Source organism: Numenius arquata, chromosome 6 (genome assembly GCF_964106895.1).
Source record: "Numenius arquata chromosome 6, bNumArq3.hap1.1, whole genome shotgun sequence".
Lineage (NCBI taxonomy): Eukaryota > Metazoa > Chordata > Aves > Charadriiformes > Scolopacidae > Numenius > Numenius arquata.
Genome location: NC_133581.1, coordinates 16,477,971 through 16,505,679, shown reverse-complemented (window position 1 = coordinate 16,505,679; position 27,709 = coordinate 16,477,971). Strand labels below are relative to the sequence as shown.

General features: G+C 45.5%; 1 protein-coding gene across 1 annotated transcript; it reads left to right on the top strand.

Annotated features, from left to right (window-relative positions):
• Positions 1–9,166: 9,166 nt before the first annotated feature.
• TH (tyrosine hydroxylase) lies at positions 9,167–27,470 on the top strand. Its single transcript, XM_074148817.1, has 13 exons — positions 9,167–9,277; positions 13,813–14,016; positions 17,719–17,893; positions 18,683–18,771; positions 18,988–19,055; positions 20,807–20,857; positions 21,727–21,872; positions 22,273–22,408; positions 22,543–22,612; positions 22,964–23,020; positions 23,635–23,730; positions 23,899–24,032; positions 26,979–27,470. Exons 1-13 carry the CDS (start codon positions 9,188–9,190, stop codon positions 27,136–27,138), a joined length of 1,476 nt encoding a protein of 491 aa, XP_074004918.1. The 5' UTR covers positions 9,167–9,187; the 3' UTR covers positions 27,139–27,470.
• Positions 27,471–27,709: the final 239 nt, after the last annotated feature.

Below are 27,709 nucleotides of genomic sequence, written 5' to 3'. Positions count from 1 at the left end.
GAATAACAGATGAGATCCTGAGTGGATGTGAATCAATAGGAAAGCTTTGACTTCACTGTGAAATGCTGGTGACAATTTCCAATTCAGAACTGGTTGTGTCTCCGTAATAGATCTCATCCATTCCATGCTGAATGCAAAACACCTTTCGGCAGATGACAACAGAACGATGAATAAACATTTGTATGAAGTCAATATGGTGACATTTTCATAGGTCTGAGACCCTTTGTGTGACTCCTAATGCTAAAATCGCATCAGACCTTTTGTTTGACAGGCAGATGGTTTTTATCCTCCAGTGCCCGAGGAGAGAGGCAACCGAGTGGGTAAGAAGTTAGTGATTTTCTGTTCACACGGAAGTAGCACTGAGCTGCATTTTGCTGGTCCACCTTGCTGACCTGGAGCTGCAGTTATGGAGGATGAGAAAGAGGGTAAGAGGAGGGGGAAGGAGATGTATCCACGTCAAAGGAGTGACACACTCATGAAAAAGGAGAGTGTTGGGCAAACACTGACAAAGCACTGATGGGAAATCCTCGGCTGCTTCTAGCATCATTTTCTTCCATGACTAGAGCAGCAAGGGGTGGGTGACTGGGAAACCGAATGGAAAACAACACTCAGGGGAATGGCCCAAGAGCAGATGTAGGGTCCAGACCCATCCCAGCCACAGCAAGCAGCTTTTCAGTGCAGGTCCTAACAGTCACAGGGGACTGGTGGCAACGGGTCAAAGTCCCTTCTGCTTTGGCCGTGCTAAGACCACACCACACAGTGATGTGTTTCCAGTCCTTCTGAAAGGGTGATAGGAACTTGCTTTGAATCCCTCACCATGGTTTGTCTTTATTCATTCTGATGCCGCTGTGAGTTAGATAAACTATGTCTTACTCCAGGTGTGGGTGGATGAACAAGAGGGTTAAACACATCAGGCCAGACACCATAGTCACCAGCAGAGAAAAGACTAAGCACCCCAAAGCCCACTTTCAAGAATGAAAATACAGTAGGACTAGGACTTAATGAACTTCGCAAGAAAATGGGGACATGTCCTCGAGTTTCTCTTTTCATCTAGAGAAAGAGTTGGAGGATCCAGGTTACTGCAAACTTCTTAGTGCTGGGACTTCCAAGGGTCTGGAAAAATAATAAGCAGTAGCATAAGTCCCTTTTCCACACGTATTCAGCAATGCAAAGGCCTATGCACAGTCCAACTACAGGCGAGAGGACTGAAAGGAGGCAAGAGCCAAGTATTTCCATCTATTTCTGCATCTATTGCCCACTATTAACTGGTTCTTGGCAGTTGAAGGTTATAGCAATTACCAGCCTCGAGGCAGAGGGCAAGAAAGAAAGGCAGTAAGTTAAACGACTTGCCCACAGCAGTCAGTAAGGCAGCCCCATGTTCTCTGCACTGGTTGTCAGCAATAGGATTAGTGCTAGACATCTGATTTTTCTTGTCATAATGTTTCTGGTGTTTTCAGGCAGTTGTTTACCTATGCAACCTTTTTTTTTTTTTTTTTTTTCCCCTCCAGAAAAGTGAATTCACTGTCAAACTCAATGTTCAAAAATTCTGTGCCAGGTCTCCATGGTATTTAAGAAATGTGTAGACATGGCACTTCAGGGCATGCTCTAGTGCCTGAGATCGTTGGTTTGTGTCTGTTTGTGGGTGGGTGTGGTGTGGGGGGTTTTCTTTGGGTTTTGGTTTTTTTTTTGGTTGGACTCGATGATCTCAAAGGTCCCTTCCAACCATGAAGGTTCTGTGATTCTGTGATGATAATTACTCTTTCTGGAGGGTTTTCCCACCTCTGTGGGAGCTCCTAAACTCCTTTTCAATCTTTATTCTGTTCTCAAAAGGGCTGCATTTAATTTGTTATTTTTTTTTAAAGAATGCTGACTCCAGGAGCTAGGAGTAAAATACCGCGTATCACAAACATAAATTAAATTCACAAGGACTGGTAGTTCAGGAGAACTGTTGCAATACACATAGGCTACCTTTCTGCATGAAGGTGACGTTCCCTGAAGGTCTTGTTAAAAGAAGCTGCCTACGACTTGAAATACAGTGGGCCAGATGTGTCAGCAATTAATTTTACAACCCCACAAGATGGCATGCTCCAAGAGATGGTGCATTTTATTCCCCCGTTCCTGACTGTCTGCTTGCTGCCCAAGTTTCCAAAGAGAAAATTCCTCCTAAGTGCTTCCCCATTGATGCAAGACAAGGTGGTCATTTTGGATTCTGCTGTGGCAGGTGAATCATCAGTACAATATTTCTGAATTTTCACTTGCCTATTCCACATCCATTTCCAGAAACAGAGAGGGATTGCTGTTGTGTTTTTTTCTGAAAACTCAGGGCTAAATTCTCGGTTCCTGGGGAGAAGATGATTTTTTTCTCCATCCAAGTAGCCTCTCTTCCTTCTGAAAACCCTTTCCCCAAACAGTTCATTATTTTACTGGAAATCACGTTATTTTCCTCTGAAAAGATGATTGCTGTAAAAACTTCCCAGAATTGCATTTTCATTGTTGACCAACAAGAGGAAATTTGGTGGGTTTATAGGCAAATGTTGAGCAGCATGAGTAAAAAATTTTGAATCTGAATGTGGAGATGAAAATGGAGTTGTGAGATCAGCCAGCCCCAGGTTTCAAAATAGGGGTTGGAGGGTCATTTTATGTGTGTAATAGGTATATTCTCAGATTTAGCTAAAACCTCACCTGGCCTTCTGAAATGTGAAATCTCAGACACAGAGGTTTGCATTTAACTGCTGAGAGTATTGGCCTTGATCCTTAAGTCATTGGTTTGCATCTGTAGAGCAGATCGATCCTGTACACCACACTGTGAAAATGTACTGACACATACCGAGGCAAAGAGGCACAAGAGGAAGTTGCACAGCTCTGCTCCATCTTCTCTAGGTAAGTGTATCTTCCGCCATATTTTTTTTCTTTTTAACATAATTGGGGTTTTTTTGGTTTTGCCTTGGGATTTACCCACTGGTTGGAAGAACAGCTCCTGCAGCAGGGCTCTTCATGTCCCAGTGGTCAACTCTGCAGTGGGGGTAATGGAGGGCCAGGACCCCACAGCTGGCCTGTCCACTGGACCAGGTCTGAAGCTGCTAAATCTCATCTTATATGGCAGAGCTTTTCTCCCAGGGTGGCAGGAAACATCTTGCTGCCCTTACTGAGGAGGTAGCACATCTTTGCTGCTTGCACCCTCCTTCCCTCAGGCTCGTCAGTTGTGAGAGAGCGCAAGCACAAAAGTCAACATTTTCTAGATAATAGGAGGCTGCAAAGTTAAGAGGGAGATGAGGTTTTTAATTATCTTTTTTTTTCCTCCTGCCACTGCCCCAGTCCTAGGGAGGCTGCAATGACGTGGAAGCCTGAGGTGTCATTATGGGTTATTAAACTCCTTTGTGGCACTCGGGGATGTTGAATGGAGCTGCAAAGGGAGAAGAGAAAAAGACATCTCTTGATGGAGCTGGCTAACCCCCCTGTAATTGCTCCATGTGACAGACTGTAATTATTCAGGCTGCAGAGGGGAAGAGTGAGAAAGAGCGGGTGGGTGGGAGAAAGAGCAAAAAGGGGACCTGTTCCTTTGGCCATGTGGCCGTCAGTTTGCCTTGGTGGTGATGGGAGATGGCAGCTCGCCCTCACATCAGCAGACATCGTCCCTTTCCTTGGCCCTTGGTGGGGCACTCTCACAACGCAAACCCTGTCCCTGCAGCTCCATGGGACACTGGAGAGACCCCTACCCTCTCCAGTCTGGGCTGTAAGTGCCTTTGCCACTGCTTCGACCTGGGACTTTAATGGGCACAAGCTGGAACATAGGAAGTTCCATTTAAATATGAGGAGAAACTTCTTTACGGTGAGGGTGGCACAACACTGGAAGAGGCTGCCCAGGGAGGTTGTGGAGTCCCCTACTCTGGAGATTTTCAAGACCCGCCTTGATGCAGTCCTGAGTAATGTGCTCTAGGCAATCCTGCTTTAGCAGGGGAGTTGGACTAGATGATCTCTAGAGGTCCCTTCCAACTCTGACAGTTCCGTGATTCCATGATTCCATGACTTGTAACAAGACCACAGGATGTTGCACAGAGATCTCTCCAGCTCCCACAGTGAGGGATGGTGATTTGGCAGATGGGGTTTTCCTCTTGGTCTCCATAACTGAAGTGCTCAGGAATGGTGATTATTGCAAACAACGCTTGAGGATGCACAAAATGACCACACGGATCCAGCCAAAGAAGATAATATCTTGCTCTTTTCTCTGCACTGCCAATCCTGCATCCAGTGGCCGGTGAAATGACCCTCTTGAGGACCAGCAGTGCTCTACACCTTAATGCCATTTCTGGATCCTTTTTGGGTCTGTTTTACCCTTGAAGGAAGCACAGCCAGAGCTGCTCAGTTTATGGGCTTTTCTGTCTGGGGACTAGTGCAGGAAAGCAATGTCCAACAGTGTTTGCTGTTTCTGCTTTATGTCAGATTAATCCCTTAAAACACACAGCTGGATACACATGGTACCTGCACACATTCAAGGATGGTCATGTGGTTGGAGTGGGAGAAACAAAGCAGTGATGAAGACCCATCCATCTGTTGTATTTCCTTCATAAAGCTTCCTAAAGGCTCCTCTTCCTCATTAGCAAATCTGGTAGTTAGTCAAACATGACAAAAGCTGAGACAAGCCTGGCTTGGTTTAACCAAACAGGCTCACAGACCCCAGAAGTCTTGTCTGATAGCAGCAGAGTTTAAATATGGACCCAAAGAGCTGGTTTATAGAGATGTAGACAAGTGAAAATATGGAAAAGTCCAAGATGTCTCACCTCCAAAAAGGTGAGACTTTGCCTGGGAAGGAGACAGGTGGAAAATGTGTTAAGGAGCTTCGCACTGGACCAGCTGGAAAGCAATGCCTGTCCTCTTGCAGCTATGCTGATAACATGGCTTTGAAGGACATCCACCTGTTGCCCATCTTCCTGCCCAAAAGGAGAACCTGCTGCCATGTGGTTTCTCCCAGATCGCCTCCTCTGTCAGGTCCTCCAGGACAAAAGAACCAACCTGATTTTTCCACTTACCATCACTCGTGGCAATCTGGAAGTTTTGCCCCTGGTTGCATGGAAAGCTGGGCTTCGCTTTAGCTATGTGGAGCCTCCGTGCTGGAGAGCTTTTCTGTATAATGCAGGACTCTCATCACCAGACAGGGATGGCGGGGTGACAGATTAGCAGGACTTAAAGAAGAAAAGAGTTGTACGCTTCATTTTTTATCCATATAAAGAAGAGGGATTAAAAATCAAGGGCTTTGGGATGAGATAACTAAGTAGAAGAACCGACGAGCTTAAATAAAGTACTGAATTTCACAAGGAGAAAAACAATATGTAATGAGACAAAAGAAAAGCAGAAAATATATTCAAAGAAATTCCATCTATTCATACAATAGTCTTGAAAACTTGTCTGATGTTATTGGTGCTTTTTAAAGCCCCTGTTTGTCAGAAGAGCCTTCATATGCAATCTCTAAATATGTTACAGCCTGCAGGAAGCCTGAGTGACTCGTTCTGTTCCTATATTTGTTAAAGTACTTTACCAATTTTCTCAGTTCTTTATATGAACTGACATTTTAAGGTATTCTTTCAGCAAATTGATTACAAATTTGGATAACTGGAACTTGCTTTGATGACTGGTTTTATGTTTATCATGCCTGGCAAATGCTGTTCTAAAGAGACCTTTAAACTAAGTCAGTTACCAAAAAATAAAAGGTCTAGCAAAATGGTTTTTCTTTCCGATTTTAAGGTAAGAAAACAATATGAAGAAAGAGATTAAATTCATTAAATAATTTGAAATTTGTCTTTGTCCTAAAATTGAACTGAAAACCTCAAACAAAAAATGCTGAAATTCCATATTCTACGTGCTGTATGAAAGGTAGTCCAATCCAAAAGAGTTCATCCAGAATTAAAAGTTTCTTTGATAAAAATATTCAAATGCAATTCTTGTAACTCTCCTCCTAGCCAAGTCCCTTTTTCCTTCCTAAAGGAAATTCCAGTGAGGCTGGCCTGATCTTGGCAAGGCCTTTCATTGACAATGCTCATATTGTAACACTGTAGCACATGAGCAAAGTCTTTCAATAGTTTAAGTTAAACATTTCTTGAGTACTTAGCCTAACTATGGCTTTCTGCTCTTAAAACATTTGCAGCTTCATCCTGGAATACTTAACACCACCATTGCATGAAATGGCTTTGTGTGGCTGTAAAGCTGAATAGGACAACTTCTTCAGCAAAGCGAACAGGCAATGGCTGCAAGAGGCATCTTCTTTGCTTTCTTTATGTGTCTACTTTATGGGCACAAATGGATTTCCAGAATCCCCAGTGAGGGCTCTTCAGTGATGTATAACATGAAAGATACGTAAGTTTTATTTTTGTGGCCTCTTTTGGAATTGGTTCTTCTTCCTGACAGTCTTCATAGATTATCTTCAGATAACCAATATGGTCATAGTTTGCTTTTTACTCATATATTTCCACATGAGATCTACCTCCTACATACTAGCAACCACTAATTGCAGAATGGATTCAGTCTTCCTACAGCAAGACACTGGTGCAACCTAGGACAAACACCTGCTTGTTTGAAGGAGTGGTTTCTGACAGTCTACTGTCTTAATGTTTGTCTTTAATCCCCCCTATATCAGAAAGGGTACTGCAGATAAACTTAAAACCCTATAAAAATCCAAGAATTTTTCCCCTTCGTCTCTGGAGAGAATCAGATCTCTTGCAGGGTAAAAATCAGGATGAGTTGCTGTGATTGAATTCTGCAGGATTGTCTGGGGTGGTCATCCCTCTTCACACTCTGTGGCTGTGATTGGGGTAACACAGAAATGTTCCAGCATGAGATTAAGCATCATACTGCTTGAAAGTCCTGTCTCTGAGATCCCTGAGAAATGCCTTGTTTCAGAAAAGTCAGGATAGAAGGTGGAAACATGAGACAGCATGGGTGGCAATCTGCAAGAGATCTTAATCTTCTTAAATTTCATGGAAAGATTAACTTCAGCAGGAGCTGTTTTAAATGAATGCTGTGCCATGGTCATCCTCCAAACCCTTCATTCCCTTAGCTGGGAGGCAACCAATTCCTGAGCAGGTTGATGAGCCTGGCCATCGAAGACAGCCATGACTCCTTAGGTGGCAGCGATCTCCCAGTGGCAGTGCTAAACAATGCCAATGACCTTCTGTTCTGTGCACTTGCTGGGAAAAATGGGCTCAAACAGGCTGTGGAAAGGTGCAGCCTGCAGTGAGTGCAGCTGGGTTGCCTGGCTAAGGTGGTAGCGTGAGAGTGAGCGCTGGTATTTCAGAGTGGTCTTCCCCGCACCCCAACTTGTCTGGCTACCGTAGTCCACCTTAGCCAGTGGCACAAAAAAGCTCACTGTAGAATTGTGCTAATTTGTATCTCCCAGTAAGGGGGTCCCCAAGGCCACCCCAGCAACCAGGAGGTGACTGAGCCTGCAATGCTGCTCCTTGACCAGCTCCTGGGCAGCAGTGATGACCCAGGACCTGCCCCTAAAATGTTTTCTGAGAAGATTGCAGCAACAGGCAGCATTCCCCTCCATCAGTTTGGTGGGTTTTTATCTTGTGTTTCAAGCATCCAGGGTTTAGCAGAGGGCAAACAGAAGGTTTAGGAGACTCAGAGGGGATTAGGGATGAAATTAAAGTAAGAGCAAGGGCTCTCAGTGTGCAAGGTGGTACCACAAGGGAGGACGCAGAGGCTGGAAGAGAGGAGCCCCAATGGCTGCTTAACTCCTTCCTCTGGTTACCACTATATTGAACAGCAGGTTGTCCTCAACACCCACAATAAGAGAAACTGCTCCACCTGAATTATTTTTTTTTTTTGTTTACTACTGGGCCAAATCTTTGGCTACCACCAACTGCTCACTTCAGCTTCAACTTCTACCAATCTTCAGCCAGTTGGGGCTTCCCAAGCTGCCTTGGTGGGGCTGGCAGCTTTGATCATGCTGTCTGCTACCCAGTGTTTACAGGAGACGGCAAACATCAAGAGCTTTCCAGCCTCAAGGAGATCAATGGGATGTTGATCCTCCAGAGCTTTTGGTACTGCAAAAATCAGCAGCATGCTGGCACAAACTCAGCTGTCCTGCCACAGGAAGGACAAGCCACCAACACTAATCAGGTGTCTTCAGCAGATGTCTTGTAAAGCAACACCGCAGTCAGCAAGGTTGCGGGTGAGTTCTCCGGCAGTCAGCCAGTGAAACACTACTAGCTTCCCCACCGCAGGGACTTGTGCCAGCCAGTGGCTTGTCCCTAGCATGGTGGTGGCTCACACAAAGCAAGACCATGCATTCCCACAGAATTTGTTTGGCATGGGAGAGCTGCTGCAGATCCCCTAGGAGGAAAAGACCACTTTTGCTTACAGCAAAGCAGAGTCCTGGGATGGGTCCTGGGTTGGCACCCCCTGTCACAGCCCCAGAGACTCAGGCATTTGATCTCTTAGGAATTACTGCAAGAGGAGCAAAGCTCTTGGGAAGGCAGGGTTGAGAGGGGTTTTTTTTCCAGGTTATTTTCTTTAAAGCCTTTTTCATCTCTGAGTACTCAAGGGGTCTGTTTCTGTAGTCGTGCTGTTAGTGTTACCTGGTCAAAGAAAGACATGAGGTGGTGGGAGAGCACCGAAACAAGTTTGCAGGGGCCAGACATTGGGAGGTGTGTATGTGAGAACAGCATCCAGTCCCGCAGCTGCCTTAGGGGAATCAGTGTTATTTTCCTATTCATTTACTGCCTCAATGACAAGGCAAACATGGGGAAAAGTGAGCTAGAAAGGGCTGAACCTCTCCCTTCCTTTGATTTTGTCCTTTCACAGATCAAAATCCTTTTCTGCAACTTACAAGCTGGGAAAGCAAATGTGTTGGACTGAAACACGGCACGAGAGTCAACTCCATCAAGAAGGAAGAGGAGGAAAAAACAGAGTAGAAATCTTTTGGGCACAGGCAAACAGGTGGGGGGAGCGTCTGGTCTGCGAAGGCAGGGTGTCTGCAATCTTTGTAGCGATTAGATTTAATGGGACAGAAACGTTTCTCTCCTTCATGTCCCCTCCTCCTCTCAGCCTGAGGGGGAGAAAGGAGGGAGGTGGTGATGGGGAGGTGGCAGGGGGGAGAGAAGATTTGAAAGAGTCTTTGACGTCAGCTCTGCCCTATAAAAAGCTGGCAAGGAGCTGAAAAGCGGAGATCAGAGCTTGTGGAAGAGCAAAGATGCCAACCCCGAACATCTCCACCTCTGCAGCCAAAGGCTTCCGCAGGGCGGTGTCAGAGCTGGACTCCAAGCAAGCCGAGGCCATCATGGTAAGACAATCCTACCCCACTTCTTTCCCCTCCTCTCCAAAAACTGCAGCCTCTCCCATAGATAGGTAGAGGCAGGCAGGGATAGACGGACCAACACTGTCTTTGTGGGAGTTCCCTCATATGGGCACCTCCGGGCTCCAGGCTGGCAAAGGGAAATTACCTGAACAGTTCTCTCTTACATACTGGTACATGTGAAATGCAAACATTCAGGGGGATGAAAGCTTGAACGAATGCAACACCCCCCTCCAACCAAAAGCAAGGTAAATAACTCGTAGACTTAAGGCAGGAATAACAAGGAATCCCCAGCGTGAAAGGCAATTTGAAAATCTTGATGCTCTCCTGGTTTCGAGGTAATAAACTGCAGAGATTTCACGTGTTCAGCATAATGAAAAAAAGTGGCTGTTATATCAGACAACATACAAGGCACAGGTAATTTAATCATTTGTTCGCCACTGCTGCATCCTCAGTTTGGCTTTGTACCAGCACATCCTTCCTCTGTTTCTGTTCCCAGACCTCCCTGGATGTGGTCTTAGCCCTGGGTTTAGCCCGGGGAATGCTCTGCACACACCAGATGTGTATGTGTCAGGGAAAGGAGAGGAAAACTTCCTGCTGAGCTGTCAAGTGCCTTTAGAAAACCAAGTCTGGCCAACCCATTGGACTGGATGTAAGGACAGGGACATCTCACCTCCTAACCCAAATGCTGGGGCAGACAAGAGGAGCCTGGAGACTCCTGGCATGGGACAGTCCTGTGGGTCAGAGATCTGGCCAGGCTGCCCAAAGCAGCCGATGGCAGTGGGTGCACCAGGAGGGGACCCCGTTGGGATGCTTGGCAGGAGAAAACTGGGGAATCGAGCCAAGTTAGGGAGCAGGTGTGTTTGGCAGACGCCTGCAGGGTGACTCCAGCAGGTCGGTTATAGAAGTCCCCATTTCCCTCCCCTACAACCACTGCCTTTTTCACCTGCCCTCCTCTTAACCCTGTGTGATGCTCTGACTCGGTAAAATCAGCCACTAAATAGGCAGAGGTGTGTTGTGGAGAGTGGAGTGTGCTGGAAAAGAAGGGAAACGTTTAGGAAACAAGCAGGTAAGCTTGCTTTCTCTAATAAATGGAAATCAGGGAACGCTTTCCTTTCACAACACCATTTTCATTCTCGCAAAATAATGAACACTGAAGTGGTTCTTGAAAACCTGGTATTTTCCAGGCTGCTCATCAAAATAGCACTTGAGATGCTCATTGCTGTCTGGAGAAGGGGCGAGTGTTTGGTTATTACGCAGTCTGGTGTGCTGCTTCATGTTTGATGGGAAACAGGCCACTGAACGAATGGGCCAGAGGAATTTGGGCTCACCAGATGTGCCGGCAGGAGCATGGCGGCTTACTTGGGCTGAGCAGCTCCTCCATCCTGGGGCAGACATAGAAACTCAGCCTGTCTCTGTGTCCCTTCTTTGAATGGAAATTCCCAGAAAAATAAAAAAAAACCCAAAATTTAGCCTCTCTCTGAGAGCAGGCTGCGTGAGAGACTTTGCCCTTTGCTCTCACCTAGCATAGCAGCTCTCCACAATCCCGTCACTTACTTTGATGGCTTGTACCGGGCAGGAGGCATGACTCTGCATTTGCATGTGTCATTGCGTGTCCCCAACCCTCGTGGTGTTGGTGTGACCATGGGCAATTGGCCACCCAGCCCCTGCCCAGCACTGCACCAGCTCCAGCAGGTCTGTGGTGTTCCCTTGCCATTAACCCCCAGGGACCAGCACCCTGCAGCAGGGGAAACTGCAAACTGGGGGGAAAAAAAGACCTTTGCAATCCCAGAACTCATCTATACCAGCAGGTATTTTACTTGTCAGCTGGGCTGGCAAAACATCAAACTCACACCGTGGAAAAATCTTTTGTTACGTATTTATTTTTTCTGCTGCTAATAGTTTTTACAAGACACCCTGGGACTGTAGCTGGAGCAGGGTTTGGTTACAGAACACACAAGAAGAGTCAGGCAGGAGACAGCAGTTGCAGGCAAACCAGCAGGAAGGAGCACCCAGGGAAGCAGGGGTAGGACATTACTGTCCCCATGCTGCAGGTAAGGAAATAGTCTTTACAATCTTTCCTGCTTGCTAAAAACAATAAGCCAAGAAAAAAAGCCAAAGTACTTTAACTCAGAGCACAGTATTTTTAATGACACTGCTTAGACAGAGTACTCTGAGCTACAGCAAATGCAAAGAAGGAAAAAAGAACTAACCCATCATAAGAGGTCAATGACCGTATCAGACTCAGGCCCCATTTGGGCAAATAAATGTTTTGCAAAATCAAATTAAACTTCTCACTGTAGCTAGATATGCACTCAGGGAGACAGTCTACCTGGCTATTCAGAAATACCATGTAATAGTACCTTCTGAAGAAAGAAAGGTATTTCTCATGATAGATCAGTTTGGTTAGTTTATATGCCAGATTCCTAACTTCCAGCAAAAGGAAGTAATACTCTGATGAGTGTAAATGTGAGGGGCAGAGGAGAGGACGATGCGGTGGGGAGCATGTGGCCAGGCAGCCTCTCCCGGCAGAGGCGGCAGCAGGCAGACCCACCCCTTCCCCCCCAGTGCTCTTCTCCCAAGAAAAATTCAAATTTTTTAATTTTTTTTGTCTAATTTACCCACTCAAAACACGCCAGAACGGAGATAAGCAACTTCCAGGACCTCTCGACAGGGACCAAAAGCCCCTGCTCCTGACTGCCAGGGGCCACCCGGTCCCAGCACATGGGTCTGAGCTGTTGGGGCTGCCTCTCCCAGTGCGGCTTTCCAGTCACAGAGGTCTTCTTGCTATTTAATCTCCTTCCAGTAAGATTTTAAAATTGATTTACAGTCTAAATTGGAGTCTAATTTCCCTCCTCTCCCCGACTCCACCTCAGAAGTGAAATCCTGCTGCACCTCTGTGCCTCGGGGCACAGTGTGATGAAACATCCTTACCCAAAGCACCGCCTGGCTTGGGATGGCTGCAGAGCCCAGTTACTGTGGCTAGCACAAAGCTGTTTGCCCTGCTTATTGCAGACACTTTAAAGTAAACACCAGCTTAGCTTTAAACATGGTAGCGATATAAAACACACAGAGCTGAGCGCATGCTCACAAGCTTTTAAAAGTTATGCCTCAGGATACTTATTATATGCTTTCTCTCTTTGGGCATGAATACTGTACATTTAGACAAGCAGCGATATGTGCCTATTTGTTAGAATTTGTTTTTCTGTGCCACAAAGAATAAAGGGATTGAGGATCAGCAAATATCATTTCAGAGGTCCTTTATTAAAAAAGGACCAGACAGAAGTGCGTGGGCTGGTGCCTAGATGTGCTGCCTTTTTCAGGCTGCATTTAAAACGTTAGCTTTACACCTCTAAAGCATCCAAGAGGATTATCACAGGAAACATTAGTTATTGGCGGTAGGCTTTGAAAATCAAACAGAAAATGGGCTTAGTTGTTGAGCAGGCTGTCTTTTTAAAAGGAAAACATTCTCCAAATTTTCATAGGGTAGGGAAGGCACAACTTGGTTAGCATCCATCTCTTTTCCAGGTATTTTCAACGCAATCAGAGGGAAAACTGCAGCCAGTCCTGCTCTATATGCAGGTGCTGGGTGGCTTTATGTGCTGCTCCTTCTGCAGTGCTGCCCCATGTTTCTTTTAGCAAGTTCTGAGGGTTTGTCATCTGGTTTGGGTATTGAACACAGAAAATTGGAACCAGCTGAGCTGCCTCTAAATGAAAAACTGGTTGTAAAAAGACCAAGAACAAATAAGTTGGTATATGAACTATTTGTATAACAAAAGAAACAGCAGTGATGGAAATAGTTTGTAGCTCACTATAAATATAAACAAGTGACCTACATGACCCTAGACACAGAGCTGCAGCATTTTAGGTGCAATTCCAAGTAGCAAAAGTCTCCAGGAGTTTATTGGGACAAAATAAATCTATAGAGCAGTGGAAGGAATTTATTTTCCAGGGTATATGGATGTGGTTCCAATTACACTTCAGTGTGCAAGCATCCACTTAATGTCAGAAGAAAATGCCGTGTTGGATCCTGGAAGCAGTTTAGCTAAGTTGCCCTGCTAACACACCTGCAAACAGTTCATGTTTCCTGGCCAGGCCACAGCTGTAGACTTCAGTTGTCCCTCATTGCATAGCTTTTCTCAGATGACTTCAGGTTTATCTAGTGCCTCTCCACTTGAGTTCATCAGACTTTTGAAAACTGCATAAGATTGTTTCCTATTTTTATTTTTGAAGGCTACTGAAAACTATTGCTGGGGAAGGTGAGGGGAGAAGCCCACTCTCTAGTCATGGTACAAGGATATTTTAAACAACTTTTTCCTAAAGCTCCACATTTCCAAAAGTTCAATTCTAAAGCCTCAGTCCTCATCACCAGATCTTCCTCTACAAGCCAGGCAAGTCAGTCCAACATTCCCCTTCTTCCCCTGCTGAGACACTTCGGTCACACCTCATCCAGCTACCAGGGATGCCTCTGATCTCCCCTAGAGCTCTATAACAAGTGTTATTTGTTTCTGTTCTGTCTTCAGTCTCCACGGTTCATTGGTAGACGCCAAAGCTTGATTGAAGATGCCAGGAAGGAAAGAGAGGCTGCAGCTGCAGCCACTGATGCTGCAGAGTCTACAGAGACCATTGTCTTTGAGGAGAAGGATGGGAGAGCCATGCTGAATCTCTTCTTCATGCTCAAGGGAGCAAAGACTTCACCACTGTCCCGTGCGCTTAAGGTATTTGAGGTGAGTACCTAACCTGTTGTATGGGACTCAAGGAACAGACTACAGGTTTCATGGCTGTTCTGTGAGAAATATCACTTGAGTCTACTAAAAAAAACTCAGAATAGGTCTGCCTACTGCAAATCATTAGTTAATTGTCTGATGTCCCCACTGTCATGTTTTGGTCATGCCCTAGTGTGCCCTCACTTTCTGTCACTGAGAATGACCCATACATCTTTTTGGTAATGATGTTAAACTCTGGGCTTAACTTTACTTCATTACTGGATCCAGCCACACAGTTTCACACCTACAACCCTTGCGTCTTGTAGCATACTCTGACAGTCCCCTCCACTGCTCAGCGCTTCAATTTCATGCGCATGCCTCTGATCTCACATTCAAAGCAAGCCATGTGCCCTGTATGGCTACAGATTGAAGCTGCCTTACTTGTGGGTCAAGGCTTTAGCAGTCTCTGAATGGCATTGCTGCATTGTTCCTTGCTCAAAGAGTTACAGGAACAACTTCACCCTGAGTGTAAAACTGGTGTATTGATTTCAAAATTACCTCCCTACTTCAAGGATTAATTTGACTCACATGTTAGAGATTCTGTTGGTTTCCCCGGAGATGTGCCCTGTATTTGGCTTTAATAACAAGGAAAACTGGTAACTTACTCAGCTTTTTCCCCCCTAGCCAGCAATAGAATGTTGCATTATCTAGAATCTCAGTACCATGAATGGAAAGACTGAGATAAGTGTTGCCTATTTTAACAATAATCAAAACATGATAACTTGCATTTATGTAGTACATTTTCATCCAGAAGGATTCAAAAGTGTTTTGCAAACTGAGGTTCTGAGATACGTTTTATCTACAGTAGCTTAATTTCATTGCTTCAGCAGTGACAGGAGAGGACAATTTGTTCCTATTAATCAGTCATGTGGGTTGCAAAGGGCCTCCGGAGGTCTCTAGTCCAACCTCCTGCTCAGAGCAAGTCCAGTCACATCAGGTTGCTTGGGGCTGTGCTTGTTGTGTGTTGAATATCACCGAGGTAGAGGTTCCAGAGTATCCTCAGACCACTTGAGCAGTGTTTGACTGCCTTCATGCAAAAAGCTTTTTCTTTTTTATTTTTCATTTTAATGTCCTTGCTTCCAGCTTGTGCCCATTGCCTCTTGTCCTCCCACTGTGTACTTTTTGGGTGAGTCTGGCTCTGTCTTCTTTACACCCTTCCACCAGTTACTAGTAGACAATGAACCAATCTCCCCTGCCCCTTCATTTCTTAAGGCTGAATAAATCAAATTTCCTCAGTCTGTCTTCATACAACATTGTGCTCCAGAACCCTGTGCATCTTGGCAGCCCTCCACTCTGCCTGCTACAGCACATCAATGTATTCTTTCTACAGGACAAGGTACTCCAGATGTAGTCTCCCCCATCCCAGATAGAGAGGAAGAAACAGTTCCTTTGACCTGTTGTCAAAATTCAATTCTAAAGCCTCAGTCCTCATCACCAGATCTACAATTCAGTATGTGGTTGGCCTTTCTCATCACAACGGCATGCTGCTAGATCATATATTAATGCACATGCTAATTATATAACACCTTCCCCATGAAATGCAACCAATTCTGGGGTAAAAAGAGATCACCAGCAACACTATACAGCAAAACCACTACCTAACAGCTATAAACATACACAAAGTGTGTTTGGGGGATAAGTATTTCCCTGAAATTGTAGCACATTCTAGCTATTCATTGCCCATGCAGTACTAGCTCAGATAATCTTATGAAAAGTGTTTAAGATCTTCAGCAATTACAAAATGTCTTGCATCTCCTCTTAGAGGACTGTTGCAAGACAAGCTGTTTTCTGGGCAGCATACAGTTCTTGTCTCAAGACTGAAAGAATCTCTAAGGCAAGCTGGTCAGACAAAAGCCTTGGTATTACCATGGTTAGGGTACCCTTCCTAGAAGTGCACAGCTGCCAGATAAGGCATGAAAAATCCACCAGTGTAACATTTCAAATGCAACAGACTGCTTAGTGGGATTGAAACATAGAAGTGTAGGCGCTTGTACTTGGTAGATTTTATGTTACACTGCATTTAAAGTCTATAATTTAAACAATTTTTAGAACATCAAGCAAGAAGCAGGGGCAGCTTATTTTCAAATATTATTTGTTTCTTCCTCGAGCAATTTACTTGCTGCATCAAGAGATTTTGTAGCAAAAAAGCTCTTTGAGCTTGTCACAGAGAGAGCTTTAAATATAATAAAAAGACAAGCATGTCAACCCACAACAGAGGAAGATTCATTTCCCAGATCCCTCTGGCAATGCAGGTACAAGATATGAAAGCAGACGGGCATAATGACATTTGCCTCATCATGAACCAGGCTGCAGGGAAGCTGTTTTCACTCTTCTGTATGTGTTACATGCAGCCAAAGCATAGGTAATGCAATCACAGCTGTCAGATTAATGCAAAGGTATTGATTGTTGAGGGGACAATGTAATACTGAAGTTGGTAGGTACATTAAAAAACACAGTCCCAAATTTAATTTACCTGTGGCATCGCATATGTTCCTTCTCATCTTTCTGCCTCTGATTAACAAAAGAAATCACGTCCCTTCCTTTACCAAAGATCTTACAGAGACTTTGGAAAGGTTGAGTCATTGGCCAGGGACTCGAGCTTGTACTGCCAGTTTTCACTGAGCTAAAGAAAATATCCAAAAATCTACCAGGGCCTTTTGGAAAACTATAGACTCCCTTTTATCTCCTTCTTATGATTTGGGGGAGGTCAGTTCTGATAGTGAGCCCAAACGATACCAGTTCGCACAGTGAGCCCCAGACTAACGCCACGGCAGACTGGGCAGGGTTCGGCCCCGTCGGTTCAGCACCACGGCCAGCGCCCCACCGCCCGCCCACGCCCGGGCAGCTCCCGCCCCTTCTACGTCATCTCCAACGCCTTCCTCCCCCAGCCAGCAACAGAGCACCTTTGCCTTAAGTGGGAGGTTAAAGGAAAGAGGGTCATAGGAGGTGGCATCTTGCCACATCAGTTTCCCTTCTGGATACGATCTTCTTCACAGGAAGAAGTGGAGTGGAGCACCCCTCCTATGAAGACAGGCTGAAAGTTGGGGTTCTTCAGTCTGGAGAAGGCTCAGGGGAGACCTTATAGCAGCCTTCCAGTACCTAAAGGGGGCCTACAGGAAAGATGAGGAGGGACTCTTTATCAGGGAATGTAGCAATAGGACAAAGGATAGTGGGTTTTAGCTGAAAGAGAGAAGATTTAGATTAGGTATCAGGAAGAAATTTTTCACTATGAGAGTGGTGAGGCACTGGAACAGGTTGCCCAGAGAAGTTGTGGATGCCCCATCCCTGGAAGTGTTCAAGACCAGGCTGGATGGGGCTTTGAGCAAGCTGGTCTAGTGGGAGGTGTCCCTGCCCATGGCAGGGGGGTTGGAACTCGATGATCTTTAAGGTCCCTTCCAACCTAAACCATTCTATGAGTCTGATTCTTTGCAACTGTGGAAGTCTTGTTGACAGCTATTGACCACTGCTTGTCTGTCCAGAAAGAAAAACTGTGGAATTAACGGAAAAGTGTGTTTATCCCGGGGGGAGGGAGGGTGGGGAGAAGAAGAAAAAGACAAGGGGGAGTCCCTCCCAAATGTATCCATATGGACATCTTTGGGAATTACCAGCAGGTCTTTCAAGTGTTGTTTAATGTTTTTGTTCTCCTTTTCCATATTCCAAAAGACGTTTGAAGCTAAAATTCACCACCTGGAGACCAGGCTTAGCCGAAAGCCCCGTGAAGGAACCACTGAACTGGAGTACTTTGTGCGCTGTGAAGTCCACAGCTCTGACCTCAATACTTTCATTAGCTCCATCAAGAGGGTAGCAGAAGATGTGAGGACCACTAAGGAAGACAAATGTAAGAAACTCATGAATTGTTTCACTTTTGCAGAGAGGCTGAGCTGTAGAAACAGGGTGGAAACTTTGTTATTCCCAGGAAAAGGGAAGGCCTACTCTATGCTGAATTTAAGCAAAACAGAAAAGACTGCCTCTGGGACACCTGAATCCTGAAAGCCACTTCCCTCCTTGTCCATTTCTCAACAAACTCCACAGTCCATAGCCCATTCTTCTGGGGCCAGATTGAAAAAATTGGAATAGGAGATGAAATTTTATGCTTTGTTCATACCTATCCTACAGAGTTCTCCATCCCTATTCCAGTGTTTTATATTATAAATGTAGTTTCCTACCTGTGTGTCAGAAACTCTGTACAGATCCAGCATTAAACTACAAGACTCTCTCCCTCCCATCCTATTCTGAATACAGGTGATTCTTATTGTAAAATATCCCTAGAGATCTTCAGTGATCACTCAGTCGGACCTCTGGATTTGTTTTTGATGTGGTCTAGAATCTTTAAGTAAAATCAAGTTTTCATCTTCCTGTTTAGTTTTGTTACAAAATACTCTGCTGAGAGATGGGCAGGGAAGTCATGAGATGCAGATCATGGCATTCGACCTGACTCTAGGATAAGAACATTGAGAGCGTGGGACTACTGCCCAGAAGGCACAGTTGCGTCATGTGCTGTTTGTTATGTGTGTGCATTTGGTACACAGGGTCGGATGTATTTTATTCAACTTCACAACCCCTTCCTAGCAGGGGATACTCCATCTTCACTTCCACAGGCAGTTTTTCTCTTTCTTTCTCCCCACAGTTCACTGGTTCCCCAGAAAAATCTGTGAATTGGACAAGTGCCACCATTTGGTCACCAAGTTCGACCCTGACTTGGATCTGGATCACCCGGTGAGTTAGTCTGTGTGGGCACATCCTCACGTTGGAGTCCTGAGCCTTCCTGCAGAAGCAGGGAGCTGGAGAACACCTATTAGTGCAGTTGATCAGGGAACTATAGTGCAATCACCACCATGACAGAAGTTTCTCCAGCAAGTGATGAACTTTGTTGGGTGAGAAATTTTAATAACTGATTAAAAATCCTGTCTCTCTTCCTCTTTGTCATCACAGGGCTACTCTGACCAAGTATATCGCCAGAGAAGGAAATCAATAGCAGAAATTGCTTTTCACTATAAGCAGTAAGTCTCCTGACATCCATGCAGGGATAATGCCATGCCAGTGCAACCTGTTTGGAAGTCATTATGCTATCTTCATGAGATTTCCCTTCTTTTATGTTTTGTCTCCCCATTCAGCCTTGTCAGGTCTTTTTGTGTCCCTCTTCTCTCTATATGTTCCAGTTTCTTCTTAATGAAAAAAATGTCTGTGGTCATTAATTCATATATTGATAAAGCCAGAACACACCTCCTGCATAACAAAAGCCACGTATTATTCCATCAGACCTCACGTTTCATTTTGAAATGTAGCATCTCTTTTAGAATGATACCTAGTTTCAGCTTCAGTGTTTCAAGTACTGAAAAAGCTACCACGTGCCCAGAAAAATTGTTCCCGTGGTTCATTAACCTGACTGTGAAAAAATGTGGGTTTTATTTCTAGACTTAACTTCAGTAGCTTTAGCTTTCGCCCAATGGATCATACATGCCTTTCATCTACTAGATTGAATTGTGCTATCAGATTTTTTTTGCTATGAGGGTATTTATAGACTAAATGGTTCACCTCCTAACTCTCTCTGATAAATTAAATAGATTCTAGTAGTGGCCTCATCATTGTCTTATATAGATTTAAGGCTCTTTCTTGTACTCCTACTTAATACTCCAGTTCTGATATATGCAATGATAGCACTCAGACTCTTCCCTACAACATCAAACAGAGCTCTAATATTCAGTTGGGTTTGTAAAATGCTCCCTAGATCCTATTCAGTAACACTGCCTTCCACCGTAGCATCTCCCTCTCTGAGCAGGACTTAAAATGTAGATTTCTGTGTAGCGAGCTGGAAGCAGGCTATAGAAATTATATGGGTCACCTTCTTGAACTACCCCTGCAACCGGTGTGATCCCAGCATGGCTTTCTGCTCTCTTAGGTTTCATGTTCTTTGCAGATTTGAAGCCCGGCACATAGACATTAATGTTTTTATCCTATACTAATACTAAATGCACAGAAAGTCACTGTGCCGGGAAGAGAGTCCTAAGGGACACAGAAAGAAATACTGTCCTAAGATGATGCACCTGTTTAAGATATGTCTTCTCTCACATCTCATCTGCAGGTTGGCATTTATGAGCCATGGTGTAGCATCCCTTCAGGCTGTTAACAGAAACCGAACTATGTTTTATCTTTATAATATGTGAATATCTCATTTATTCAAATACAGAACACAGGATTTAGGAAATACAATTGCTAATTATGATGCAGAAAAGGCAAGTGTCAGTTGTCTTTGGTTCCCACTTATATCAAAGTTAAGCTTTTCTTTTCTTGCTGTCCCTAATCTTATTGACAATATATTTTTCTGCAGTTCAAATGTATTTAGTTTTCCTTATTAGCTGCTTTTATTTCCCAGCCACTGATTCATTCTTGGAGCCATCATCCCCCTTAAGTTCAGGCACATGAAATTCATTTATTTTCACACAAAGTTTCAATTTTTTCCAGTGAAAACCATATTTTTTTCTGGAAAATATTATGCCTGCTAAACTTTTGCTCATCCCTTTTTCATTTATATTCTCTGGCTAGTCTAATGCTTTTCTCTGTGTCTATGTATTTGTTGCACCTGTACAAACGACCCAGTACTAAGGCTTTGTCTTTCCTGTCACCACCTTGTTTGGTTTAAAGAAGATTCATCAACATCAGGCAGAGCTTCTCCGAAGTGTTTCCTTTTCAAAGGGAAGAGGAGCCTGGCTTGTGCTCTGCTGCTGTCTGTAACAGTGCATTTGCTTTGCAGCGGGGACCCAATCCCTCATGTGGAGTACACAGCGGAGGAGATAGCTACCTGGTGAGCGCTGATTTAATCTGTGACCTTTATTGGCTTCACCACTAGAAGTTGGGAATCAAAACCTAAACAGTTAGGGTGTGACCTCTTGAAAAATGCATAGGAGTGCAAACATCCTACTTAATAGCTTGTTATAAAACCCAGTAACTCATTGCAGGGCATTTTATGATAGCGACTGCATTCAGGATAGCAAGCTACCTCTAAAACAGTGATGCTCTGTCTCCTCTCTTGGGGCTGCACTTTCATGCTGCAGGCCCAAGGAGTTTCCTCCAAAGGAGCCTCCCCAGAGAGTGAGGTAGATAATTTGGAGTCCCACTTCTCTAGGGGGGGCTTAGTAGCAGCCTCCAAACAAAGGACAGTTATCACAGCGGCAGAAAGAAGTACAAGGCCCTTGGTGAATATCTGTGTGGTACCTGGCTGGTCTCACTTAGGAAAATGCTTTTCTTTGAACACGGTTATTTCCAGGAGTGTTGCTGCAGGAGTGTCTCTGAAAACAAGGCCAGCTCATATGAGCTGAGTACACAGGCTCCTAAACAAGGTCATCTCCTGGTTGTATTGACTGTCTTCATAGTGCAACTTCAGGAGCTAACCTACAGGGAATATTTTAATTCCAGTTAATACAGTTTACACAATCTTCTGACTTTCAAGGTCAGAAATAGGTCTGTGCAGATACAACTGCTGACCTTGCAGGCTCATTGTGTGTCTGTATGTTTACATACCCCTATCAATGCGCACAGACATAGACTTAGTGCTGGAGAAAGGCAAAAGGACAAGAAACCTAGAAGCATGAGTCCTTGATAGTATATAACCAGATGACAGGAGAGGACTAGACACATCAGGCCACTGAATGTCTACCACTTCTCATCCTGAAGGAAGGAAGTGTACAGCACCCTGAAGAGCCTATACCCCACCCATGCCTGCAAGGAGTACCTCGAAGCTTTCAATCTGCTGGAGAAATTCTGTGGTTACAATGAGAACAACATCCCTCAGCTGGAGGAGGTCTCCCGCTTCCTGAAAGGTGGGTACGGGCCTGGGAGACTCAGGCCAGGGCTCCAGCAGAGTGATGGCAGCTACATCTGGGAAACTTGAACCTGAAGAAGGAGCATGTGAGCTGAGATTTGGGAGGAGGCCTGGTAGAGGCTTGTACATTGGCCACAGAGGACAAGGGTAGACCCCAGCTGGTGGGGACTGCAGCTAAATACAGTGGGATGCAACTGAAGGTCAAGCCCATAGTCAGACAATCCCACTGAGCACCTAAAGAGCAGATGTTGCTCCCCAGTAGGAGCAAAAAGATTAGGCTTGGCACAGCAGAATCCCTTTAGTTTGCAGCACTGATGCTTTTGCTGTGTTGGGAACATGGGACACCAGCACAGCCAGTGGGCCATGCACACCCACAGAGATGGTATGCACTGTTTCAGAGAGGACTGGTTTCCAGCTCCGGCCAGTGGCTGGCTTGCTGTCGGCGCGGGACTTCCTTGCCAGCCTGGCCTTCCGTGTCTTCCAGTGCACACAGTACATCCGTCATGCATCCTCGCCCATGCACTCCCCCGAGCCGTGAGTATCACCCAACCTCAATGGCCTTCCCTGCCCGGACATCCCACCTGGCCAGCAATTAATCTTTCTCCCTAATGGAAAAGCTCTGTCCACTGTTGACTGCATTTTCCTTCTTTTCCCCTGGGCATTGGCAGGGATTGCTGTCATGAGCTGCTGGGACACGTCCCAATGCTGGCCGACAAGACGTTTGCCCAGTTCTCTCAGGTAATGTGGTCATCTGCTTTCTTGCCCCCAAGAGGGCAGGACAAAAGGTGAGAACACAAACTGACCTGAGTCTTACCACCTAAACCCTTCTTGTTCCAGGATTTATTTATATTAAACATGATGTTCAGGAGCCCTAGTGATGGACCAAGAACCCTAATACAGGATAAAAATATTAGACTCAGCAGCAAAATGTTTTTTAGTCAGAGCATGATGAAGTCCTAGTGAATGCATGGCAGGGCAGGGCAACAATATCTGTTGTATCTATCTTAAGGCAATAAAACAGAGCAGTCCATGCATAAGACCCTCAGACCAAATCTGTTCTGATGTTTGCTGCTTCCCTTTTCTTGCCAGGACATTGGGCTGGCGTCTCTGGGAGCAACTGACGAAGAAATTGAGAAACTTGCAACGGTAAGTTTTCCTCTTTGCTGTACTGGGGCCTCAACCCCTTCAGCAGCACTTCTGCGGTATCAGGGTGACTGGTCCAGCCTGATCTCCCCAAGTTTGCAGGCTCAGACCCCCTGCGCGAGCTGCCCCAGCCCTGCTCTTTCTTGATGACCGTGCAGAGCGGAGATCAGGTAAACAGCAGAGCTCACTTGCACATTAGCCCAATTTTCTTGGGCATCAGAGTATCATCAAGCATCGTATTTCTAATGACAGCACTGCTGCGACTCTTTGGGATGGGATTAAATGACATCCACTTCCTTTGGGTCTCCCTCAGCAAGGTGACCCATCCTGCCCCAAGGGCACAGAATGGCAGCACTGCGCAGCAGCCGCACATGCAGGGGACCAGCCCGGGGACCGGCCCAGGGACACAGTTTCCTTCTGTCCCAGGATGGCAGCAGCTTAGTTTAGCACTTTGCTCTGGCAGCGATGGGTGCAGGGTAAGGAGAGGGGATAAAGTGCCAGGCGCTGGTTCATTTGAACAACCCCAGATCCCAACCGTGATGCAAGGGCTCAGAAGTGACAGGGAGATGAAGATAAGGAGCTGTATCCCCAATGTGCTTTTCTTTCTCCTTTCACAGCTTTACTGGTTTACTGTGGAGTTTGGGCTCTGCAGACAGAATGGGATAGTTAAAGCCTATGGAGCCGGACTCCTGTCCTCCTATGGGGAACTCATAGTAAGTCGCAGTATAACTTGCCTCTATGCTCTAGACCCTGTACAGCATAAAACCTTCCCCTGCACAGATCCAAAGACTTTATCTGATCTGTTCTCCACCGCTGTATATCACATATGTGCTCTCTGATCCCCTTAATTTCATGCTGGCATTTTTCTGCTGTGTCCATAGCACTCCTTGTCAGATGAACCAGAGGTGCGGGACTTTGACCCCGATGCTGCTGCCGTTCAACCCTACCAGGACCAGAACTACCAGCCTGTATATTTTGTGTCCGAGAGCTTCAGCGATGCCAAAAGTAAACTGAGGTAGGACTGGGCAGTGAGGGAGACCCAAACAGAAGGAAATGAATCTATAATATATTGAAACAGGGCTTGACACCATGGCTGCTTTCAGTTCAAGGTCTCAGAAGTGCTCTGGCAACTGTTGTAAGGTCTTTCAAAGTAAAGTGATTCTCCAATTCCTACAGGTTCCAACTTCAGTCTCTTGGATTCACCCAAGAGCCCCCCAAAAATATGCTGGACTCAAGGGTATGAGTGTGGAGGAGCGGGATGGAGTGGGGGGCAGCACTCTTGGAGACAAGACTGAGGAAGCGAGAGAAAGGACAAATCTAGCTCATCTGCCTAGTTCTCATAGGAAGGGTTTATAGTGTATATCCAATTCCCAAGGGAGGCCAAGCAACATAACAGAGGTCTGGTGGTCCAGAAATTGGAGACTGAGACCACCCAAGTCCCCCTCTGCTTCCTTGCTGCAGAAGGGCCAAGTGACACAGGTCAGATACTAGCTGTCTCTCATGGGAACATCTCACCAGCACGTGTCCTTCTGAAACCCTGGCTTCTGTGTCATGTAAAAGTAAGTTCTGTGGGTGGAGGTTTTAGGAGAGAGGTGAAGACCTGCTCAAAGCAGTGGCATTCTCTGAATTTAGGTTGCAGAAAGATGTCTTTCTGAGCAGCTGCTGGGCAACTTACCCATTTATCATTCAACCAGCAAAAAAATCCCAGGCATTGTTAGTAGCTTGTACACAAACTAAAAAGATTGTGTGATGGGGCTGGATTTATCCATGGAACAAATGGAACTTTTGCTTCCTAGGCTAGTTGACATGGGTTAGCAGACCCTAGGCAGCATCCCACCAGCGTAATTGAGTTTCCCCATCCTGTGGGACTGCAAACAGGATGGAGAAGGACAGCATTACCCACAGACACCTGTTCAGAGAAGGATTTTCTTGGCCATAGCCAGAATTGCCCACAGGTGGAAAGCTCAGTCCTTTAACATTTGACTGACAGAGGAAAATTCTGCCTATATCATTTTACCTTAGCTTAGGAAAGGGGTAGTATGAAATGAAGTATTACACAATGTACATGACTTCGCAGTTCCTGCAAGTAGGGTATTTCTTATAAATAACGCTGTGAGGACTGCTGAATTTCAACTTCTGCTTTTATTACCATCACTTGCACTGTTCATACAACCCAGAGTCCAGCTGCTCAAAAGCAAGCACCTGGGGAGCCCGTCCTCTCACACACACTAGGCAGCTTTAAAAAAAAAAACCCAACTGTTGCCTAATGACTCATTTCCTTGCATTTAAAAAGCAAAAATATACCACATACACAACCAAGATTAGGCTAAAGGGTTTTGACAGTGACAAGTACTGTAAATTATCCTTTTTAAAGAGCTTAGAGACCACACAGATGTTACTCCATGAGGTGAAAACATTAAAACTTCTATATTTTTTGCGTTACTGGCAGCTGCCACCATGGATCTGGTTATCCGTGATATCCCTCAAGAAAAGCCTCTTTTTCCCAGAAAGAAAACTTTCCATCAGTTTCCTATGGTGGACACCCCACCCCTCACCATGCCCTTCCAGGAACTGACGTTGTACTTTTATGCTTTAAAAGGTGTCAAGTGAACACACCTGTGTTGGAGGGCAAGTTTCTAACCATTAGCAGCTGTTCTACAAGTCATCACTGTGGCATTAATAACCGAGGTGAGCTGGCCCTTGCCTGGGAGAGCTGGGGGCACTGAAGTAAGCTGTGTTCTTTAGGTGATGGACAATGTGATTATGCAGAAACCCCCTCTGTTTGTGTTTAGTTTTGGTTTTTTTGCAAACACGGCAGCTCCCTCCCTGCAAGCGCCAGCCTGCGGCTTTGGCCATGTTGTCATTTGGCCCTGTTTGGAGCTGGTGGTGTTTTGCCCAAACGCCGGCGATTCAAGGACCAGGCTTCCCCACGGCACACAGTACCAGCCTGGGAGCACCTGAGAAAGGGAAAAGGATGCGCTTCCCCGAGCCCTGCGCCGGAGCAGACACACAGTAGCCACAAGAGGGTACCCTAAGCTAAGCAATTCAGGAGCGAAAGGGTGGCTCCTCAGCAGAGGCGAGGAGCATGCCTGTTGCTAGTCCTATTTATCCCCTCATCTTCCCAGGCCTTTCCAGCATGAGATTGTAGCCATGAGTACCTAAATATAGATTCACAGCTCCATATTTACACAGCCACTAAAGAAAAAAAAAGCAAAACCTACTTTGTCTAGTGTACAAATCTTAGTGTTGGAGGTGAACAGGAGCAACTTTGGGGAAGCCTTACCTGTGATTTGTTTCACGTGACTGTATACTTTTCCATTAGAAAGGTAGCAACAAGGTCTTGCTCTTGAGAGGTATCAGGCAAAGTCAGGGGCATCACTGAGATCTGGACTCCAGTTGGCTTTGGCTATTATAATGCAATGTTGCTCAGCCACGTGACTCCAGTAGTGCTATTTCCCTCCCGTTGTCCAGGCCTGAGCTATTGCCTGTCAAATTTATTCCTAACACACCTTGCAGCTATTCCCCCCTCCCCAAGCAGAGATTTGTCAATAAACGAATGTCAGAAAGGATTTAAGAATATAATACTATAATGTCACAGGCTTTCCCTACAATTAGTTTCTAAATCTCCTTGGCATTTTTGAAAAAGAAAAAATGAAATTGAAGTAGAGGATGCCTGGTGATGGCCACAGAGGTGACTGAGTTCTGTGTACCCTCCCATTTGATGCAAGCCCATGGAAACCCACAGTCAAACTCATGATCTTCCTGGCTGAACAGGAGATATCTCAACTGCTGCTATAGCCCTGTGGAGCTGGAAAGGTGGGAAACCAGAGCTTTTGTGCTAACCTAGAAACTTTGCGTAAAGGAGGTATTAACCTGTCATGATCTGAGTGAACAGTGATGGGTCGGAGGCAGACTCAGGACCCATCTCTTGTACCAACCCCTCTGCACCCTTTCCTTGCAGGAGCTACGCGGCACACATCAAGCGGCCCTTCTCCGTGAAATATGAGCCCTACACCCACAGCATCGAGCTCCTGGACAGCCCTCAGACGATCTGTCACTCCCTGGAGAGTGTAAGGGATGAGCTTCACTCGCTGATTAATGCGCTCAACGTTATCAGTTAATATGAGAACTGGGCTCTTTCCTTCCCCTCTTCCCTCGCAGCCCCAAACCCCCCCGCTCTGCCCTCGCCTAGTTCCCAGCTGACAATTCCTACCTGTCTTCTCCAAACACTTGCACTGCTGCCTATCATCACATGACCCCGACAGCTTTCCACTTTTGTATGTAGGGCCAGCTTGGAGGAGGGCAGAGGGATGGACCTAAGGCCTGCTGGTGTTTTGGGTAGCTTTTCTAGTGATTTAGCACAGACCAAAAACATGGCCAGGCTACAAAGTTGAAATCAAGAGCTGTGTGCTAACCTCCTGGGTGCAAGGAAGAGGAGAAAAGCATCATTATTAAAAAAAAAAAAAAAAGAAAGAGATAAAATCTATTTTTTGCTGTTTGAGAGAATAAATTATTCTGCTTTTTTAACCCCAGAGCAACTCCTATAGCAACTTCATGAGGGACCCCTCAGTCCTCACCATCTCCTGCCTCTTATAGCCTTGTACACTTGGAAATGCAGAGCTGCTCTAGAAGCTTTTCTGCCTGAACCATTCCTACAAGGTTTGAAATTTCAGCTCCCAGCTTCCCCTCAAC